Source organism: Ammospiza nelsoni, chromosome 7 (assembly GCF_027579445.1).
Source record: "Ammospiza nelsoni isolate bAmmNel1 chromosome 7, bAmmNel1.pri, whole genome shotgun sequence".
NCBI lineage: Eukaryota > Metazoa > Chordata > Aves > Passeriformes > Passerellidae > Ammospiza > Ammospiza nelsoni.
Genome location: NC_080639.1, coordinates 39758151 through 39781431, shown reverse-complemented (window position 1 = coordinate 39781431; position 23281 = coordinate 39758151). Strand labels below are relative to the sequence as shown.

Here is a 23281-nt window from a genome sequence, read left to right as displayed (position 1 = left end):
GGTTATTTTAAACTTCTGTCTCCATTAACTGACACCCTCTGGTTCCTCCTCCTGCACGGCGTTCCGTGCGCCCCCCGCTCCCCGGAGCGCGGCCGGGGCCGTCACCCACCGGAGCCGGCGCGGAACAGGGCGGCCTGGGAGCCGTGGTGCAGCTCGACGGCGCCGTGGTTGGGGCTGCGGTACACGGGGCTGTAGAACGTCCTGCCCTCGTAGATGGGCGTGATGTGCATGTCCGGGGACACCGCCGAGCGCAGCTCCTGCCCCAGCTGGCTGTGCTGGCTCGCGTACGAACTCCTCAGGCCTGCAACCAAGCACAGGGACATGCCCGCGTGGCCCATCTTCAGCGAAGCAACAGAGCTGTCAGGATTGAATCTTTCTTCCTTTGGCCAAGAAAAGGTGTTGTTTAAACCTACCAGTTACAAAGACTTATTCATTAAATTTTTTCCATTATTAAATGGCCCATACTGAAAGGCTTGCTGACAAAGCAGCATTTCCTTGACCAAAAGTTTTGTCCATACACAAACAACTTGAAATTTTCCAACTTATTTTTTTTGTATCATTTACAGTCTAAACCACAGAGAATAAAAGCTGAGTCAGCACACATGGTGCACAGATTCAGCAATAACAGGGTAAGTATGGACCTGACAGAAATCCTGTTGTGACAGAGGGCACAGACTAAAGGGGTTGTAATCGTGAAACTGAAACAGTCTGCAAACATCTGCTTGATAGTGGCAGCAGAAATGTAAGCACATGGAGAAAAATCTTTATAAAGATTATAGCCCATGATGTGAGTATATATAAATAGCTATGCTGCAGCTGGATTAGTATTTTTCACCTTGCTATATATTTAATATTTCATAGAAAATATATACAACTTTGTTGACTTCAGCATTACCACTGCGGGCACTAAAGCTTTGGCAGTTATCAAAGCTGCAGAATATGTGAAATGAGCTATGCAAGGATGATGAAATGATGGAGATTACAAAACAGCTTCAAACGTACAATGGAGCAGTGATGTCTAACAAAATGTATTCTTTGTCTGTGCACTCTCCTCCCCTAAAATCCCAGACCTACTCTGCCACAGTGTCTGCAAGGAAAGCTTTGGGCCATCACTAAGAAAACGCATCTACAGGTGGTGAGAACAGAGGACTTTGGCAGGCAAAGAGGGCAGCAGGGCCTTTCCCATCAAACTCATTCCCAACCCCTTATCAGACTAGCATATTATTAAGTCTTGCAAACAGAAGCGAGGGAGAAGACACGTTTTATCTTTTACTGAGGAATGAGAGCATTTTGGAGTTTCCTGCACTACAATGGTTCAAAAGAAAAAACAGAAATTGACATCTGTTTCAAAGGGCACATGGTCTCATTGGAAAATCACCTTGTCTGTGCTCATTCAGATGAAGGTCAGAACAAAATCAGTAACACACATGTTAACAAGAACTACCTCTCAGATTAATAGATTCTACCTTTTAGGGCTCTATTTTAAGCTAGTATTAAAATGGTTACCCTATATTTAACTCGAAGTATGAGATAGTCCAGAAATATCAGTGGAAAAAAACCCTAATATTCAGTGGTAATAAACTATATATTTTAGGAAAGAACTGGACATAAAATTAGTTCCAGGCTAGTATGCTTTACTTTATGTTTAGCTTGCACACACATTTTAAATGTACTTTATCTCTGAAAATGCTGACATACCGCTGTAAGACTCAGAATTTCATTTAGCAACTTAAATCATAAGATTTAATTCAATGCATGGCTAGCAATTAATAACCATAAATCCAGTATTTATGAGGAACTTGCGATTGACACAATGTTTGATGTACAAGTGACCTGACACCAGCACCACAACTGTGCCCCAGTGCCCCAAGGTTTCACCCACAGCACCAGGACTGCATTCTGGGCTTTCTGCAGCTGGGGTCTGTGCCCGTTACTCACCTGTGAGGCTATCTGGCCGCGGGGGAACCATCCTCTCATAGATATCGTACTGCTGTCCATACGGCTCCATGTCGTGAACCGTCCTCTGCAGCGTGGTCCCCAGGTGCTGTGGAACCGCCGTCATGCCAGAGCGCTTCGGGGAAGAGGACCCCAGCTGGGCCTGGGACGGAGAGCCCACTCTGGCTTGCACATCGGCAAGGGCGAGAGGAGAGCCGAGCCTGCCAGCTGCGGAGTACGGGGCAGTGCCGCCGCCGGGGTTGGCCTGCCGCGAGGTGAGCGAGCCGGCGCGGCGCACGGCCGAGGGCGAGGCCGGCCGGTGCGCGCCGTACGGGGAGCCCGCCCGCTGCACGGGCAGCGTGGTGGACGAGTACGCGTGCGAGGGCAGGGGCCTCTGCTCGGCCACGCCGGGAGAGCCGTACCCGCTGCCCAGAGACGTCCGCAGCGACCCCCGCGACGGGGACATGCTCGTGCCCACCATGTAGGAGGGAGACTGGGCTCTGGATGGCACCGAACTGACCCGTCTCATCACACGGTTGGCAGCGGTAGTGCCTGAAGGCTGTTGGAAATCAAAAACATTTATGAGTTTTATCACTTAGGTCACAGAGTGGATATCGTTCTCCTGTGAGATGGAGGAGTCAGCAGGAAATGCACACAACTTAATGGTATATACAGGCAGCTGGAGTCTAGCTTTTACCCTAAACCTAATTCCTTCAAGTTTCCCTGTAACTTTTTTCTAACCAATGCTTCTTAGTATATAAAATGACAATTTAACATTAAAAACCCACCTGTTTCTCATTCTCATTTGGCTTGCTATGTTAATCTTCACCTATACTTGCCTTCCTCACTACTCAACCACTCTGGAAACTCAGGAACAGTAATGCAAAGAGTTCTGGTATAATCCAGAAATATTCTAACAATTACTGTCTTACTATCATTCCACTTACTGAAAAAAGAGGGAAAAGCTAGAAACCATAGAATGTACAGGAATACAAGTAGCATCTTCCTTTAAGAACTATGCTTACATACAGGCTAAGTTCTAGGAAGGTTTTCCCCCATTTCACAATGAATTTTGAGTGAGTGATACTTTTTTGATATGATAATAGCAGTGTACTGTGCAGTCAGGAATGCTACTTCACTTCAGCTCCTGTGAATGACCCAGATCCCCCATGCTGATCCCAGCAAAGGAGTCTCTGCTGCTAGCCCTTCCCGCTTTGTAACCAGTGAAAGCATTAAACAAAAACTAATTTGGTAACATTAACTCCAGCCCATGCAAAGGGGGGCCCAGCTACACAGCTAGTGCACAGCAGAGTGCCAGGGCACTGGTCAGAGTACCTGGACTGACGCCTGCCCCTCGGCGCGCGAGCTCCTCACCACATCGTGGTTGTTGAGGGGTCCACCAAGGGAATGCTGCTGTCTGAGCTCTGCCTTGTTCAAGTTTTGGCTGTTATGGAAACTGCTTATTTCCTGGTAACCACTGTCAGAATAAGAATTCATTTGTGTTGAACTTCTTGAGTTACCTACAGACCCTGTAAATATGAAGCCAGCATAAGAATAAAATAATCTAACAAGTCCACCAAGTATTATATAACTTTATTATTTGTTGCATTCATAACTATATTGCATTTTTATACTTTCAATACTTTCAATATTTTATACTTTCAATAGAAATATATTCTAATATTTAAAATGCACACAACAGACCCTCACTTTCATGGAGAGATGTCTGCTCTGGCGAGTAGAGAGTCCCTTGCTCTGCTTCTGTCCTAATATCATAGGCATTGGTGTGAACACCCTCTGACACCTGGGGCTTGCTTACACTGGTGGGTGGAGGATCTGAAAGAATAAATTGTTTAGATAAATCCAGTGTTTCATATGCAAGTTTCCTGCAAACTCAGTAATGATCATTTTCTCGTACATACTAATGGAGGACTTACACCAAACAGAATCAGTTTACTTGCAGACAGGTATCATCTCACAAACACAATTAACAGAATGTTAATATAAATATCTGAGAATTTTGTAAGATGTAGCTCTACAACTCTAATTTTTCAAATATATGTTCCAGCCTATTTTAATGAAAAATTAATTTATTATCTAGTACACTCTGAAGAATAGAAACACTGTGCAACTGTGCTGCAGTGCCCAGTGGATAGCTGTCCTTGTTTAAGGGCCTGTAATCAATGCCTCCAGATGTAAAAGGCTGAGCTGAATTTCATCCCTGTTTATGTACTATGAACAGTAGTTGCTGCAAATTTCTACAAATATTTTTACTTAGTAAACTAATATCTAAATATATGCCTCTTAAGCTAACTTCAGTTCTAAGAATGCCAGCTGAACTGTACAGACAAATGACAGTGTTGTAAGGAAAGGCAAAGGAGGCACAGCAATGCTCCTATGGTGAAAGGAAAAAGTTAAAGAGTCTGGAAAAAAAGGACAAAGATGAGGATACTGATTCAACATTATTTTAACAGAAACATTAGTCATTCAGTTACCATGTTAAGCAGGCAGCAGAGATGCAGTACAGAACCACAGAATGGTTTGGGCTGGAAAAGCCCGGTGAGACCACGGAGCCCAGCTGTGCCCCAGCACAGGGCCACCACTGCCCCATGGTTTGGAAAAGCCCTGTGAGACCACGGAGCCCAGCTGTGCCCCAGCACAGGGCCACCACTGCCCCATGGTTTGGAAAAGCCCTGTGAGACCATGGAGCCCAGCTGTGCCCCAGCACAGGGCCACCACTGCCCCATGGTTTGGAAAAGCCCTGTGAGACCACGGAGCCCAGCTGTGCCCCAGCACAGGGCCACCACTGCCCCATGGTTTGGAAAAGCCCTGTGAGACCACGGAGCCCAGCTGTGCCCCAGCACAGGGCCACCACTGCCCCACGGTCCCAAAGTGGCACATCCACACGGCTTTTAATCCCTCCAGGCATGGGGACCCCGCCCTGTCCTGGGCAGCTGTGCCACGGCTGGACAGCCCTTCCATGAAGGATTTCCCCTAATATCCAAGCCAAACAGAGTAGGCAATGGAGGTTATGTTTAAAGGTAACACCTGAAATGCAAATTCTGGCTGCAGAAATTCATGACAGTGTCTGGAGCAAATCCAACAGGAATGTGCCAAGGAGCACCAGCCCAGCCCCAAGGATTGCTTGGTGGGGCGTGGTGGGCTCTGGGCAGCAATGCCTGATGCACAGAAATACTCTGGCTCTTACCAGTGGCTGCACACAAAATGCTGATCTCTCACTACCTGCATAATGACCCATAAGGAACATCCATACTAAAAATGTTACTCAGCAATTGCTATTATGAAGAATAGTTGAATGCTAGTCAGATTTTTTAAAAAATCAATAAATCCTAGAAATCCCAGGCAGTCAGCAGTTATTCACCAGTAGTACATTCTTAGGTGAAAACTAGCTTGTAAAATTTGAGGCTAGTTATTTTACTAGAATAGGAGTATTATGACCAAATTTAATTAAGATTCAATAAGAAGTGTTACTACACTTCCATTACTTTAATCATCAGTATGCCTAAAAATGATCCAGAGAACCAACACTGCCAGAACTGACTTCACAGCCTGTTACACCAGCTCAACACCAGATGGTAACAGCCACCAGTGGGTGTTCCATGTTCTTTGGAATAAAACATTTGGAGGACTTGCACATTTACATTAGGATTACATCCAACTTCAATACTTTAAGCTTTTTCTTTATCTAATACAAGGCCTATTATCTCAGTTACTGGATATTACATGATACTAAATCAACGTCAAACTGACAATCAGTTTGGGGACAAACACAGGAAGATAAGGCCCAATTGTGCTGTTCAGTGCAGATGTTCCCAGGACAGAGGTTTGAGCCCAATCTCGCTCCCATCACACACTGCCCACCAGGCCAAAGCCTTCACAGGGCTAAAAAATAAAGACTGTTTAGGCTGTTTAACAAAGGCAAGAATGCACAATTAAATGAATTGTCTTTCTATCTGACTCCACTACCATAAAACAGGAGGAATGTCCTGAATAAAATAGTACCCTTCTTATAAATGGCTGATCTAATATTCTATTTATAAGCATCTTCAAAACAACATCACTTTATATTTCTGTGAAAAATTCTGTATAATTCCACTGATGCAGAAAGCAATTACAGCTACAGTCACATCTTATCATCCACTGATGCTTTTGACATAAACTACTACCTACAGTCACAGAAAAGGTGATTTAAGGCAGTGGTTTAATACATCTTTATCTTCAGTATTTTCAGATTACAGTTCATAAAGCAACTAGTGACACTTCCACAAAACAAAGATTCATGGTGAATTGGGGAATAAAAACTTATAATCAAACCATAAGCATAGCATAAATGTAAACAGGAAATGAAATGTAGATCAGGAACTTCTAAGCAAGAAATAGGGATTTTTTCCAACATGCCCACTTCTGAGCAATTACTTCAGGAATGTCTACTTTGAATATAGAGACATGTGAAATACAAATCTAGGTTTGCATTAACACATAGAGCATTGAAACAGAAGTAGAATTTTTGGCCATATCTCAAGCAACTGCTTAGTAGGGAGATGCACATTTCTAAAAAAAATACACAAATGTGAAAGAAGAATTGAAGAACAAAATAAAAACATGAGCTGGATGAAAGAAGGAAAGAAAGAGAGAAAGAGGGAAAGAGAGAAAGAGAGAAAGAGAGAAAGAAAGAGAGGAAGAGAGAAAGAAAGAGAGAAAGAGAGAAAGAGAGAAAGAGAGAAAGAGAGAAAGAAAAAGAGAAAAAGAGAAAAAGAGAGAAAGACTAATAGAAGGTCAAAGAGAAAAGTGAGTAAGTTATGGGAAAATCAGAAGAGGAAATGAAGCAGTGGAATGGAACTGGCTGAAATATGTAAGTAAAACAACACCTGAGAGCTCTCAGTAGGAATCTGTACCAGCTGTGAAATATCATTGGGACATTATAGAGCAAGGGGAAACAATGTGATTTTAAAAATTGCCAACAAACAAAACCCACAAATCCAACACTCACATTGAAAAAATATGTAAGACTTGTTTCTCAGTTACTTGAAAAAACAAATTTGATTTTTTTTTAAAACCACTGCTGAAAGAATACCTGAAAAGCACCACCATGACTAGCAGAAGTTAAATGGTGGTGCAAGTAGGCTGTTGATTAGCTTTAAAATAAAGGAAAAAAGCTAACATGTGCCTCACCTCAGCTGCAGCAACAGAAACCATGAATATACAATTATGCACAAGTTTAAGGGCATAATCTCCAAATAAAACAAAAACCAGGAATGGCATATAAAGTAATGCCAATGATGGTAATTATGAATATGCTTGATTGAGCAGCAGCAGCAGCAGGCAGGGTGCCTGTGCAGCAGCCACACAGCACCCTGCATGAGTGGGACAGGAAGGCTCTGCAGAACTGGGCTCATGCAACTCTCACCCCGCAATGCCAGCTGCACCGGGGCTGCACTGGGGCAATGACAGGAGCACAGGGTGACGCAGCACAACAAGCGACCTGCAGGAGCCCCTGTCTGTGCCTGTCCTGCAGTGGCTCCTGCACGTGCCCCCATCCCTCCAGAGCCCATGGGGTTCAGAGAGCGGCTCCACAGTGTCAAACACCACCTGATGCACACAACCTGTCAGAGCCAGAAGGGATTATTCCAACAGACCAGGGAATGCCACCTTGAAGATACAGTCCTACCCTCTCCCCCACTATAACCAGGAGCAGATGTAGCACTACAAGAAAATGCTTATTTTGGAAAGAAAGTTCACACTATCTCAAGATACAAAAGTAGAAAAAGCACTCTCAGAAAAATCTCCACTTATTAGAGATTTTGTCAGTTAAGTAAGAACATCTGCAAAAAAAAAAAAAAACCCCACCAAAAAAACAAAACAGTTTTCAAGCTTAAAACATGCAGTATTTTTTCATGCTCCTTACCTGCCAAGGGGAAGACTCACAAGTAAATTTTAGTTAATTGCAAGGAAGACCCAATACATGATAAGCTTTGTGTTATTATGTTAGAGTCACAGCTCACAAAGAAATGCAAAGGCACATAAAGATACAAGAAAAGTACTTGCAACTACCTATAAGCTCAAGCACCCTTTACAGTAACATAGACAACATGTGTCCCATACGAGACAAAGAAAACAGTAATGTCATACTTTAGAAAATACACTTGGAAAAGATATGTAGCATTGCTGCTTAATGTTCCATTTGTGTCAAAACAAGCTATGAATGCCAAGAAAATAAATCTACTTGGGCTTAAAGCAAATTGTACATAAAAGATAATACCTGAGGATCTCCAAGGAAATGACTTCTCAGTAGAGCTGCAGAAAGAAAAAAAAATATCACACAAATGAACCATGTGGTTAGTTTTTATTTTTAATTAATCATAGAAACCTTTACAAAACCCCCCCAGCAGATAAAACTTAAAAAATAGTTCATGTAAACACCATTCTTCAGTGCTTTATACCTGACAACCAAACCACTGGTTACCGAGTTCAATTTTCTATTAGTCTGTGGGAATTATTCACTGTAACTTCCTGTACACCACAGCAGCAGGCAGTGCAACCTGTCTGCAGCAGGACAGGCGAGAGGACAACCTGCGACACGAGCTGCTGTTTAAGGTGTCGTGCTGTCAGTGACAGCCCACAGCAGTGCGTGCCACCAGCAGCACTGCACACCCAGCGCGCACACCTGTGCGCCGCCAGCACCGCTCTGCTCACACAGCAGCAGGCACAGCAAAGGAGCTCTGGGGATCACTACTCGAGGGCAGCTGGTTTCTACATGCAGAGCAGTTCAAAACTGTAGGTTTGTTTCTGTTCCTTTTTTCACCATTTTTTCAGTTTCCAGTTTTCCAGAGAGATTTCTGATCCTTTGTACAGAACAAGTCAAACCAGCTGACACACACAGCTACAGCTCTGAGAGTGAGGAGGTGACAGATGCCACACTGTCCAGGTTAGCAAGATGCCTTCAGAGCCAACTACTGCACAGACCAAGCAGGTGTCTGATATCAGTGTAAAACCAAACCTTCTCCTGCATTTTTCCAGTACTGATTTTTTAATCAAACTATCTTCACCCTTTTGTCCTTCCACTGAGACATGTGCTTTCCTGTGCTCACAGTAGTACTGATGCAGGCAAATGCAGAATTCATTCATGTGTTACTAACATTAGTCTAAATATTTTTATGGGAAAATGTATTTCCTCACTCTAAATATAAAATATCAAACTTTGAATAATACATCATTTTCGCAGTGATTACAAGCTACTGTTTTCCAAATGAAAAGCTTTTCAAAGGAAAAACAGGCAAGTCCATCACATTTGATTGTGTCTAAATATCAGCATGAGACTGTGATTTTGGGTAAGATGTAGCAATTTCTAAATGACCTTTAATTTTACTTCTTTCTACTACAGCTACCGATTACAAAAAACTAGCTCGGCCACATGAACAGCATGAGATACTTCTTTTGCAAAACGAAACAACCATTTAGGAACCTTTTTGGAAACAAAATATTCGTACAAAACAGTGCTAAAGACACATGCTAGCACAAACACAACTAGAGTTACAATGAGACTTCAAGTAAAAGGAGAATTCCAATGCAGACTACAGGCATCTGAAAGTCAACCTCTGGCCCCAGAATTCTCATGCTACCTGAATGCCAAGTTTTCCACTCTTGCCCTTTTGCTCTGCTCTTGAGACTTTTTGGAAACTCAATTCCTTACACTGGGGCAACATGGCTCTGTGTTGCTGGCAATGGTAATGCACACATATGCTGAATACACACATATGCTTTATTGTCACACACACAAGGTTGTAACCCAGAGCACATCCCTGCCCAGCATACCTGACTACCTGAATTTCCTCTACAGGTACAGAACGTAGGAATGAAAAAGGCTGCTCTGACCATGGGTCACAGGAGGAAAGCTGCTTCATTGACACTTCAACTGCTTAAGCATTTAACTTGACTCTTATTAAATGATTTTGGAACAAGTCTAGCATACACCACCTACTGATATCAGCACCTGATTTTGTCACCTAGCAGAAGCAATATTTAGAAAGCAGCAAATCTGTCAGTTTTGAGCAGTAACTCCAGTGCACTTCGTCCTGGTGTTTAAAAGCCTCTGTGGTGACACACTGCAGGGCCCTTGCTGAGCTGTTGCTGGAATTAGTCACAATGCTGTCTCTTCCTGGCAGCAGCATGTAACAGATCCAAAGAGAGCCCACATGTGGCAAAATGAACTGTGGAAAACGTTAATTTAGCCCACTACTATCCTTGAAAAAGAATTAGGTTAGTAGAGTAGAAATGCAGAAATTGTCCTCTATCAGAAATATCATAACAGCTTGGTATGACGTTCAGTTTACAATTAGAGAAGATAGAGACAAATATGACAGTCACACAAATATTTGGTAACTGGAGATGGAGAATGCATACAAAATGTGCTGAAATCCATTTATGCCTTTTTTTTTTTTTTTTTTACCCTTTTGATGTTTTTCCTCACTTGTATTTTTAAGGATTTGGATTGCTTTGTTTGGGTTTTTTTGTTTGAGGTTTTGACTAATTTGATTTTTTGTTGTTTGTTTGTTGGTTTTGCCCCTTTCTTAATTTCACACCTTTTCCTTGCCATTTCACTGCTTTAGTTCAAAGCAATCTTAGATACAAAATTGAACCGGCTGCAAATCTGGAAAAAGTAAAAATACAATAAATGGAAAAGGTTTTGCATGAAAACATTTAGAAACAAAACACACTAAGGATCACCAGCACTGCTTTACATTTTCATGTGGTAGCTTGCAAACACTTTCCAGCTCTGAATTTCCAGGTTAGAACAGGGGCCAGCATCTCTCTCAGTGAAGTGGCTCTGCCAGTCTGCTAAGGCAGAAGGGGCTGGTGGAGGTCCCAGACAGGTCTCAGCCCACACCTGTGCACAGCACAACAGGCCTTCAGAAACAACACTGACACTTAGGGAAATTGCAGATTTCTTAAGATTTCTCATTTTGTTAAGCAGTGTGCTATTTTTTAAAAAATTATGTAAACACAATTATGATCTTCAGTTCCTAGATTGGAGAGGTCAATTCCCAGTGCATCTCTTGCAGGTTTTGCATGACATGAAACAGTTTAAGCTTATTATCTCTGCAAGTACTTCGTAAGGTGAAAAGTATTTCTGATTTAAACAGCACCACTTGAGAGAAAAGCAGTGATTTCCATCGCCTACCTTCCTGCTTGGCTATACTGCTGCTGTCATCAAAAAAAGGCAACAGATGAAAAAATTAAGTGCTATTTATTAAATATTTATAAAATGGTGAAAAGCTGTAAAAAGCTAAAAATATAATTGTGTTAAAAATGTATGTACTTGACACATATTTGTGCAGTATTTCAGCTCCCTGCGTGGTACGCCCCCCGGTTGGAATACATCTGTGCTGTGAGGCGGCAGCAGCAAAGGGCTGCTCCTGGCACGCTGCCCACGGCGCTGCCAGCCACACTCCCGTGCCCCTGCACACTGCCTGGGCTGCTTTGCTTGGCCTTTAGCTTCCATTTTGGGTACCTACACCAACAACACAGTTACAACTACATGCGCTATATGGAAAACTTAGTGTAACTCTAAATTCTTACTATAGGGGATTTCTCTAATAAATGCCATGCACTAAACTCCATAAACTTATATTACCCCTTACAAGCCACTGGAAACCACAAAACCCAGTATTTTGCTTTTCTTGTTGAGACAGGTAAGCAGACATTTTCACAAATATTTTAAGTAAGTGAGGTAATTTTCAAGTCTTTAACTTTTCTAACAGCTATCTTCTTGAATTCACCAATATAACTGATTCTTCTACCCACTCTGCCAGCCCCCGTACCAGGAACCTAAGCAATCCTATGCTCCCCCCCAAAACAAATTAACCAGCACTGCCACCAAAAACAGGTAGTCCTGGGATTGCTGGCTGTTTCCAGGTGACCCTGGAAACCACTAATTCTCCAGGTGTGAATTCAGAAAGCGTCTGGAATACACTGTAATCCTTACAGAGGCCTCTTGAAACTGTCCCATAACTCTTTACAGCAAATCTGCATTTTTTCAATCCTTCAGATATTAATAGAGGCGAATAGCTATCAGTGAAAATATATGTATAGAGGACATAAGCACCACTAAAAAGCCTTTAATTCCTGGGACAAATGAAAGTAAAGTCATCAGGACCTGTACCTTGTGCTGGCGATACTTGGTGACTCTGCTCCAAGCCTACATCTCTCTAGCTGATTAGCCACAATTTGCCTTTCCACTTCCAGTTCTCTGGTAAGTCTTTGAAATTGAAGCTCCTGAAATTTCAAAATAAAAAGAAAAGCATTCTTGATGTTAAAAAATGGGTGTGGATTAACTGCAAAACAATCACTGATTCATCACAGTTGTGTGTTTTGACTCTTTCTTAGGTGAATAAACTACAAAAGTGGAAATTAAATGGGTCTTTAAATCAGTGATTCATGCAAATATTGATTTATCACCTGTTACAGAAAGAAAAACATGTTTAAGCATTCTTGGGTTTTATTACTCCTACAATTAAATTTTTTGTGTCTTCTTACATTACCACAGTCTAACAAAAAACAGTGCCTATAAAGTCAGTCTTCAACTTAATCTATAAACAAGGAAACCAGAAAATATCCTAACCTTTCCAATCACAAGCCTTCAAACCCTAAGTTATCCTACATTCTGACTGTAGTTGGAAACCTGAAGATTTATAACTTCAAACTGGCTGAGTGTAGAGAGATGTGCTATTTCACCTTTTCTGAGTTCAGCTTTTCTATATTTCTTGGTCAAGGGTACCAAACTTCTTCAGCCTTTTTAAGAGGCTTTTGGAATGCAACACTGCAAGGGTGATGTGGAAATACCAGTGCTGCACAGGACGGGTGTAACTGAAATCTGGAACCATTTTCTGAAGCTCTCTGAAATCCAGACTATGTCACATCAAAGGATATTGAGGGCGTTTTTCTCCTCAGTCATCTTTTATTGACCAGAGAAAAGGGTTCTATTGAGCAATTGCATTATTTTTCAAACTGATACTGTAAACCCTCTGAAGTTTAGATAAAACATCTAAAAATAGACGAACACCAATATTTAGTAATCAGATGAAGCACCAAGCAAGTCTTATAGAGAGGTCAATGCAGCACAGAGCACTCGTTTGATGTGAAAGCCCAAATGCCTGGTGGGGATTCTCCCGTGAGTGACTCGTTATGGTTCTGCCCAGCAGCTGTTCGGAGCCAGGGATATCAGCTCCTGCAAACTGCTCCTTCACACCCCATGGAATGGGGTGGAACCACTTCCCTTTCACCAGCCACTCTCCACTCCTGCCCTTCCAGAGTATACATGCAATTATGGACACGTCCGCACATTCCTGATAACTCCTTAACCAAACTGAATAAACACCTTAACATCCCCAATTTTGGCCAGAAAAAGTGGGTTTGCATCCAGGACATGTTTCCTGTTCCTCACTATTAAACCAATATTTAGACAGCAATGTCATGGATGCAAACTGCAAATCTGAACCTGTTGTTATTTACTGATCTTTTAATTAGATGAATAAAATTAAACATGCTAGCCATTAATTGCTTCCATTCAACCAATCGCTATTAATTTCCCTTTCCATTACAGATAGAGGCATTAATGAACACATTATTCTAGAAAACATTTTGCTGTATAACGTTTCAAGTAATAAATCACCCATTTAATAAAAATCCCTTTCCCCCCCCCCCCCCCCCACTACAACATTCAAAGGCAGTTAAAACAGAAGAACTATACTTCTATTCTTCTTGAGAGTAGAAGAGCTGAATGATGTAAGTGGACAACACAGCAATATTTGAACTACATTTAAAACCAAAACTCGCTTGTATTCTATCAGAAAAAGATGAGGAGAAAAAGCCACCAAGCCCCATTTGGCTACTTCAGAGACACTTGCACTGCTGAGTTGGGAACAACACCATCAGCTGTCTATTTACATTGCTCCTCACCTTATCTTGGCGGTGACCAGAAAGCCACAAACTGCACAGTGCACTGAACAGCAGAGGGGTAAAAGGCCTGCAATTCACCTGCCAGTTTTAAATCACGCTGATGCTTAGGAAGATCCAATGTGCTTTTGCAAGTGCGAGTATAGCAAGAAAAAAAAAAATCCAGCTCTATTTTCTAGTCTGGTTATATTCTGGCATGCCCAGCCTGGGAGTCCAATGAAGCAGCAGTTTACAAACTTTGAAACCATGAGTGCTGATTTGTGTATGCACCTTCTTAAATTTGAGATCTGCAGCAGGTGCTTGTCTTAAATACCTGCATAAATACACAAGATGGATAGTTTTAGAGCTACCATCTTTTTACAGCTGGAATACCTCATGCTTTAAAACATTTTTCTTTTACCTTAAATCATATTATTATTATAGAAAATTAATTCCTAACCAGCTCTAAATTAATCACCTTTCTAGTTTATGTCTCCTTATAATGAAATTTTATACCACTCTGAGTGCAGACTGGACATACCCCCACAATGGGTATCTATCAGGCAGCACACCAGTTCTGGCAGGAATCTATTGGAATTTGTTTCTCTCTCCAGGTTCTCTGGGAGCACTGGGAGAGCTCACTTCTTGAACAGGATGCTCCCTGCACAGAGCTCTGCCCCTGGGCACCAATCACAACACACTGACTCCTACGGCACTGGCTACTGACAAAATGGCATTGCAGGACTCAAATACAACTCTTAAAAAGCTTATCAGCATTTGCAGCAGAACATCTATGTGGCAAGCAGATAGTAAAATCAGACATAAAATAACAGAACACACTGCCATACTGCATCCCAAGGAGCAAACAAACCTTCTTAGACACACTACACTGGCTCAGCCAGAACTACTTTTATTCAAAATTATTCAAACAAACATTGAGGGGGAAAAAAGCAACCTGTAATTCTATAAACCTCTTTAGCAGCAACTACTTAATCACCTTAACAAACTGCAGGTTTTATGTTCATAACCTAAAATTCCACTGCAAAGCCACAGGTCATAATTCTTAATGGGAAACTACAATAAAAGCCTTAAGCACAATTTCAGCTCCGGATCAGGAAGCGCACACACATGGGGCAAGAAAGCAGCTCGCTTTGGAAAGCAGCTGTACCAACTGAAGGCAGACAGGCTGCGTGAGTGAAAACCAGAGCCCACAACATTATAGAGCTGTCTAATCTCCTTTTGGAGGCTGCAGCTTTCTTCAGAGGAGGGCCAAACCCTGTGCTGGTGTTGTTGTAGTGTTCACTCCCGGTGACCAACTTCTCTTCCTTGGTGAGCTCTGCCCAGCAGGAATCTCACTTGGGATGACATTTCACTGCAAGGCAAGGCCAGCTACACCCATCTCAGCAGCTGAATCGTCTTCCTATGTAAAAGCTCAGTGTCTCTGAGAGGCTGCTGGCTCCAGGGCAAGGGACAGCAACCACCACTGTGCTGGCCTCTTGCCAGCAAACATTTGAAAACAAGTAAGTGATGGGAATGCTGTTAGCACAACTGACCATGAAGACTGCCATTCTCCTGTTACAGGCATTGGATAATGAAAGAGGGTTTGGGGGCAATTCTGTGCCTTCTATCTGCATGCTATCATGATACATGTTATAGATTCACCTTTTTCATTTATGTTAACAGGGAACTTTTATCCCTCAGTAACATAGATGAGAATAAGGAATCTACATTCACCACACTGAAAAATAAAAATTACTTCCTTCCCACCCTGTTGTGATTTGAGGACCTCTGGAAAAACAATTTTAAACAACAGTGGTCCAGGTGGCTAGCGAAAGGTTTTCTACTGACAGCTCTGCAAGAATCAGTAGCAATTGCACAAGCAATGAAGAGAAGTCACAGATCCCTTTTGAATGGTTCATGCCTGGCTAGCCAGACCCAGACTGGGCAGCTGGACATCAGAGGGAGACAATGCCTGCAATAAACAAAGGCATCTCTTGCAGCTTCTTGACTTGGGCCGCTCTCAGTGGCTGCTGTAGCAGGAGACTGAGCTAGGGTGGGCTGGCACTCCCAGTTGCAGTAACACTGGGATATGCTACCTTGCTTCAAATGCCAAATGTCACTGCCTACAAAACATTATGAAGGTAATTGTAAGCTGAACTATGAAATGTTTTCTAATCACAAAAGTGTTGTCTGTTGAACAATTGAGCTGAGCCTCTTTCAATAGCTCAAGTTACTCATCTAAGAAAGCCTAGCCTGCATTTGAGAAGAATATTTTTACCTTGTGTTTACTATTTCCTACTCAACTGTAAACACAGTGCAGAGCTGCACAACTTCCATCACCTGTGAAAGTTCACAGAGTGCTACAGAAAAGGCTATTATATTTTGGATCTTTTCATGATACAAATGTGGAACAAAGAAGAGGACAAACAAAACAGAAGCTGATTTATACCTTCCTTTATATTAACCTCTTGCACTCATCTCTGCAAATTTCTCTGTTCCTACCTACCATAATTCAGAGCTAGATCAAGCAACTGACTACTTAAACCCACACTGAATACTGTATTTTCCAAAATGGATGTCATACTGTAGTGACCCAATATTTAAATTCTCAACCAGAATGTATTGCAGAAAAAGCCTATACTTCTAACTAACCATATTAGAGCAACCTTAATATTTTCTGTAAAAACTAAGTTTACTCACACACACAACTGCATTTGCATGCTTTCAGTATCTCAGTATCTTCCAAAACAGAAGACAAAAGATAAAAAATTGGACAGCGTAGAGAGAATCACAGACTACAGGATGTGAGATGACACAGCTACAATTACTGGCTGATCACACTTACTCTGCATTCAACAGCAGCAGACCATTAAAGCCCTTAATACTTTTATGCATGCATTGTTCACTAGTCTGGTACAACAGTTTAGTGCTGCTCTAGCTGATGAGAGATCAAAATTTTAGCATTTTATCAAAAGCTTACTGTTGCCAGTGGCAGGAGGGAAGAAAGGCACTGGAGGCATTCCCGGGCTGCCTCTGGCACATCCTCTCTGGAAGCTCTGTGGCAGCATCGGGCAGCCCCAGGCAGCACTGAGCCAGGGTGCTGCTCTGCCAGCTGGGCACCGGGCTCAGTCGCTGCGGAGCAGAGAGGCTGGCAATCTAACCAAGTGTGCTACACAAGGTGTCAGTACTCCAGCATGTGTCAGAGCCCCCCACAGCTCCAGAAAGGCTCTTTTTTAAGGGGAGTTTCTCCTCTGAAGCCTAACAGTACAAAGGAGAGAGGAAAATTAACTTCTGGATCATCAAATGGATAAAGGAGTACAGAGAATTTTGATTAAGGAAATGAGCTAGCTATTTTACCTGAGACAGCAGTGGCATTAAATTTATTCTAGAGTAAGACCTTCAGGAAGCTGACATCTCAGATTTGACTCACCGAAACTAAAATGCTGGTAAACAGCACAAACTCTAAACCTCAAAGTTCTAGGATTAAGTAGGTAAGAGTGACCTATGCAATTGAACACAACACTAAGAGAGTTGGAAGAAAACCCCAGTTCTTCCAGCCATTCACAAAATGTTGACCAAGATTTTTGTTTCACTTATGCCAAACTTGGGAGTCCATTCAACAAAAAGTACTGCCTTCAATTCAGAACTGCCACACATTTATCACCTAACTGATCACTAGATGCACGCAAATCAGAATTTCAAAGTTTGTGCCCAATTACTGGAAGCTCATTTAGTAAGTCTCTTTTCAGGTATCTCCATGAAGTGACATGGCTACACAGACTACTGAATGTACAGCACTACATATCTGAACTGTAAAGAAATCTCCAAGACTTAATATCAATAGTTCTCAGCCAAAAAGATGTTTTAACATGCAATAAAAAATTGGCAGAATGCATTCTTCCTTCCATTTCCATTTGAAAAACATAGAGGTTTGCTCCCTGCTCCCAGACCCTATAAAAAGCATCTCAAAAATAATGTAAAAATTTGTACTTAAACAATAATGAAGAAAAAAGGAAGGTGCACATTCTCTATTTATATGAGACAGTTCAATGCACTTACACAAAAGGAAAAGATTTTGCTGAAGTCCTGAACAAACAACACTTCTAGAAAAACATGTAGAGAAACCCAAGTATTTTTCATCTGAAAGCATATGCAGTCGTTCTTACTCTGTCACCTATTTACTAAAGACATGGTGAAAAGTTGCCCATCTCTAAGTGTCACAAACAGCTAGACCAAAGAACAAACTAAAAAAACAGCCACTGCTGCAAGTGCTTCTGTCTTAGCAAAGACATTAAAATCAGCATATTCCAGTTACTTTTGAAAACTGCATTGATGAGTAGTGTTTCCTGCAAGACCTTTTCTCAGCCCAGCCACTGAAAAATAATGTGCTAAGCATGAAATCCACAATTCCAAATGATCCCATTTAATCTTGTCAATTCAGCAGCAGTTCATTCCAAATCCAGCTTGAACACAGAAAATAGCAATGATTTCACAAACCTACAAGGAGCAGTTGGCAAGTTGGCAATTAGCTGCCTTACATTCCCCAAAATACCATCCTGCCCCTACAATTTCTAATAAATTGTTATTTTAGTATGAAAATACTCAACTTACTTTTAACTTGAATAAGAGATTCCCTACAGAACTCAACTAAACATCTATGCAGGTTCAGGATTCCCCAGGATTCAGAAGCATAGACATGTTTTACTTTTATTTAAAACTTGTTTCTTCAATTCCTAAGACACTTCTACCCATGACAGTATGGAAGCCTTGTAACATTTTAGAAGGGAAATTCATGTTTTAGGGGAAAAAAAAAAAAATCTCAGCCCTCCTCTAAAACAAACCCATAGTAAACACTCCCCTCCCCAAACAAAAAAAATAAAAAACGAACAACAAAAAACCCAAAACACTCAAAATCCATCATCAAATTTACTTAAAGACAAAAATATGAAAATATGTTACAGCTTCATTACAATTAGTCTTGGGATTCTCATGCATTCTAAAAGGAACTCCTCTATTAGAATCACAGAATCCCTGAGGTTGTAAAAGCCCTCCCAGCCCATGCAGTCCCAGCTGTGCCCATGCCCACCCTGTGCCCAGCCCTGAGTGCCACCTCCAGAATTGCTGGGACACCCCCAGGGATGGGCACTGCAAACCTCCCTGGGCAGCTCCAGTCCCTGAACCCCCTTTCCATGGGGAAATTCCTGCTGTGCCCCCCCTGAGCTGCCCTGGGCCAGCCTGAGGCCGTTCCCTCTGCTCCTGTCCCTGTTCCCTGCGAGCAGAGCCCGACCCCCCGGCTGTGCCCTCCTGGCAGGGAATTCCAGAGAGGGAAAAGATCCCTGGGGATCCTCCTGTGCTCCAGGTGAGCCCTGCCCGGCTCCCTCAGGGATTCTGCAGCCCCGGCCCGGCTCCCTCAGGGATTCTGCAGCCCCTGCCCGGCTCCCTCAGGGATTCTGCAGCCCCTGCCCGGCTCCCTCAGGGATTCTGCAGCCCCGGCCCGGCTCCCTCAGGGATTCTGCAGCCCCGGCCCGGCTCCCTCAGGGATTCTGCAGCCCCGGCCCGGCTCCCTCAGGGATTCTGCAGCCCTGTTCCCTTCCCTGGACACACTCCAGCCCCTCAATGTCTTCCTTATATTGAGGGACCCATAACTGCCCCCAGACCTGGAGATGTCTCAGCAGTGCCAGCACAGGGGAGGGCACTGCCCTAGTCCTGATGGCCACGCAAGTTTTGACAAGGGCCAGGTGCCTTTGGCTTTCTTGCCCACCTGGGCTCATATTCACTTTAAAGTAGATCTTGAGCTTTGTTAGAAAAGCACAAAGCTATCGAGATCTAAATTTCTTCACAGGTTACACCTCTTTCGCTTGTGTTATTTTATAATGCTATGAGTGAATTGAAATGTTCCTTTCCTAAAACATGACCAAATGAGATTGACCCAGCTGTCTGACACCTGACTCAACAAGAGACTGATCAGAGTTTAGACTACACACTCCAATTTGGTAAAATAGTTACTTTAAACTAGAGGTCCTAGGAAAAGGAAACAACTGGAAACAAATGGGAACTGTTTTTAGAAGCAGCTTTTAGGGTTCAAAGGCTAATTAGTGCAACTTTTTATATAATCATAACTATCGTCTCATGCCTATGGCAGAAAGCTTGAAGTAATTGAACACATTTATCCATCTAAGAACTACTGTAGTAATTTTAAAAGTTTTTATTAAGTTAAAATCTTGCCCAATTGACAAATAACAATAAAGGCTTTTCTGGATTGTGTTTCCACTGCAGTGTTTCTGAAGTACTTGTGTCAGGGTGTGGCAGCTCTATTTTACAAACGCTGACCTGCTGCACCTCGCAGCAATTCCTGTACCAACGGAAACAGCAAACAGTGTGGCAGTTTCTGTTCAAGCTTAATAAAGTGAAGAACTTCACTGGAAAATATTCTGTTCTGGGCTTTCTGCCACACAGGAAGGGTGTTGAACATGTCAGTGTCCTCAATTATTATCAACAGAAAAAATACCAGAAAGCAGCAGTTCAGCTCTTAATTCTTTCATATTATCACTTCCAAGACTGAAGGACAATTTACATCTTCCTCCCCTCACACTCATTTTATGTGTCTGTACATTTCACAGTAAGGCTCCAATTCTGAACTTTGTGCAACACGGATGATAAATGACTATTTAATTTTTTTTAGCTTTCATCAGAATTTAGTTATGTAATAGCAACGTATTTAATAGCCTTTTTATAAATGGAAAGAGAAAGAGGTTTTAGCTTCCTTTACAAAAGAAAGAAATATTCCATTATAATTTTTTCTCTACAACTAATAAAAAGATACAAACATTGCTTGGGCAGGGAAAGGAACACTAACAAAAGCCTTTAGGGCACACACACGTCTGGAGCTGTTCCCGAGAGCACTGCCCTGCCTGCTCCCTTGGTAGGATCCAGCACAGCTGGAGCACAGAGCTGTCCTGGGCAGGGCATCCCCGCCTGCAGAGCCCAGCTCTGACACCGCCACTGCAGCTTGGCCACACCATGAGCACAGTACTTGCACACTGCAGCATAAAATGCACCACCTTAAAGCCACCACCAACATACTTCAGGCAAATGAGTCCTAAGCCATTTGTGACAGGCTACGATGGCACAAGGCAAACTGTTGTTTGGAGAGCGGCGACTGAAGGTATGCGTAACTCTTGGCTGACTTCTCACACTGCAAGGGCCTGTGGCAGTGATATCCTGCACACTGCAAATGCAAATACTAATTTTAACACTGCTTAGAAATTTTTAGGGTTGCTATTGTCACCTTAAATTACTTTTGAAACTATTAATTTAGGCATGAAAATTAGGATTCAAATGTCATCATTCTGTGGAAATTTTTAACAATATGGTATTATGGGTGTGAAAACTGTTGATATCAAGAAGCTATAACCTAATTCTCGCCTTTTAAAAAAATGTTGATATGGGACAACATAAGACCTATTATATTGTTTGCATTCAGAGCTACCATCTTGAATCAAGTTGTGCTTCATCTTCAAGGAAGTTACAAAACAGAGACAGCAAAGCAGATTTATTCTGAGGTTCAGATGTTACAGTTTGTGTTTGTGTATAAAGGCAACAAAGATGATCATTATTTCTCAGTATGATACAATGAAAGCCAAAGTATCCCTTCTCTCTTTGTGTCCCTTAAATTTAAAAAAGAAAAAAACAAAAACTTTAGCTGGAGTGTTTCCTTGTAGAACTGCTATATTTTCCACTTTGAATGATTTTTACAAATTAAGGCTGAATTTGATTGCAAATGCAATTTTATTTTTCCTGTAGAAATTATCGCTTTAGATACACACCCATAAATGTGCTTCAGTTTTAAAATGTATTAGAGCCTTGGTATTGATAACTGAAAACAAACTCAGAGTTTAAAGACCATCTTAAAATAAGGTACAATTAATCATACCCAATCTGTATGCGCAGGACTTATGCACTGAACACTTGGCTTTGCAGGACTTACAAGGACTGATTCTAATGTTGCATCAAATCTACACTAGCTTTTCTCTTTCTTTGCCACTAAACCAGCATTTCCAGTCTGACTTATAACAGCAGTGCAGACGTTCCAAGGGATACAGAATACCAGAATGATGCTTCTGTTTAATGCAGTAACTGAGCCCCTTACATTCAGATTCTAAAAGCGATACACGAAATAGACTATGGCGGCACTGGGTCACAGGCTACAGAAACACACAGCCATGGTTGTTGCAGCAATGCAGTAGGAGACAGCAGTTAACTCCACACACACTCTGCACTGACGGATTGCTGAAAACGAGGCAGATACCTGTTCCTTTACAGAAGCTAGAATGGTTGTGGCAGTAGTCTCTGGTTCCATGCCCGGGCCCGTGGAAGCCTCCTGTGCTGTCTGCGGCAGCCCCTCCTCCACCATTGGGCTCTGCTCAGGGGCTGGCATTTTGCCTGCAATAACAAGATTTTAATATAGTTTATATTTTCAGCCAGTGATGTTTAAAATCCAAGTTTTAAGGATTATTAATTATATTCATTTTTTTCTAGAAGCTTTCCAAACTTCACTAAATTAGCAGAGAACTTTGCATTACTCAATCTACGTTGTGTGACTGTTTCACTTTCACAAATGGAGACCAGAATCACCTACATAACTCAAGGGTTAGGCAGGAGCAAGCACTCTGCATGATGCCTCAAGATTATTTTAAAAAATACTGTTTTGTGGTGGTCAATAAAACTAGCACAATTCAAGATGCATGGAAAATACTAGTGTTAACTATTAAGCACACCCAGGATTGGTACGAGTTTACCACATGCAGTTTTCGGCACAGAAGAATGACACATAATAGCAGACTGCTCTGCTGTCAGGAACAAACTATGGAAGAGACTAATTATGGTAATAAAAGCTTAATGGGAGCAATGCTTCTAATGCTCTTTTTGCAAAAGAGGAAATTAAAATGCTGAAGTTAAAGCAATTGCCCCGGGCTATGGATAGTGTGGAAAGGACTGACAGGATTAGCATCCAATAATCCCAAGCTGTGTTATTGCAGAGGCAGCACACTAAGAACTCCAATCCACGGAAAAGAGCAATTAATTTGTTCAATTATCAAAGTCACTATTAACCAATATTACAGAGATAGTTACAAAGTGTGTTTAACGCTTTGAAAACAGCAAGTAACTGGCATTCACAAAACTGCTACGCAGATACCATGCTTTAATTTTCTTCAGAAAATCATGCTTGTGAGGTCTAATGTTAGAAGTAATCCATATTTCATTTTAGATTTTCAGAACAAACTCACCCAATATTCCTAGGCAGACAAACAGGAACAGATTCCTTCCCCATTCCATTCATTATCAAAGGGAGAGGAGATGCTTAGGCTGCAAATGGGCTCTGAGGCCAGGAACG

General features: G+C 42.0%; 1 protein-coding gene across 5 annotated transcripts in view; it reads right to left on the bottom strand.

Moving 5' to 3' along the window:
* Window positions 1-23281, bottom strand: part of PKP4 (plakophilin 4) — a 66062-nt gene that overhangs the window by 16370 nt on the left and 26411 nt on the right. Inside the window, exons 2-8 of one of the 5 annotated variants that reach the window (XM_059475875.1) lie at window positions 22196-22329; window positions 12116-12228; window positions 8216-8250; window positions 3640-3771; window positions 3271-3464; window positions 1939-2494; window positions 110-301 (exon numbers count right to left, since the gene is read on the bottom strand). In XM_059475875.1, the coding sequence (XP_059331858.1) occupies window positions 110-301; window positions 1939-2494; window positions 3271-3464; window positions 3640-3771; window positions 8216-8250; window positions 12116-12228; window positions 22196-22324 (1351 nt within the window). In that variant the 5' untranslated portion in view covers window positions 22325-22329. Of the gene's footprint in view, window positions 1-109; window positions 302-1938; window positions 2495-3270; window positions 3465-3639; window positions 3772-8215; window positions 8251-12115; window positions 12229-22195; window positions 22330-23174; window positions 23193-23281 lie in introns of those variants that run through there. The other 4 variants (XM_059475878.1, XM_059475879.1, XM_059475877.1 and 1 more) reach the window with 4 other exon arrangements.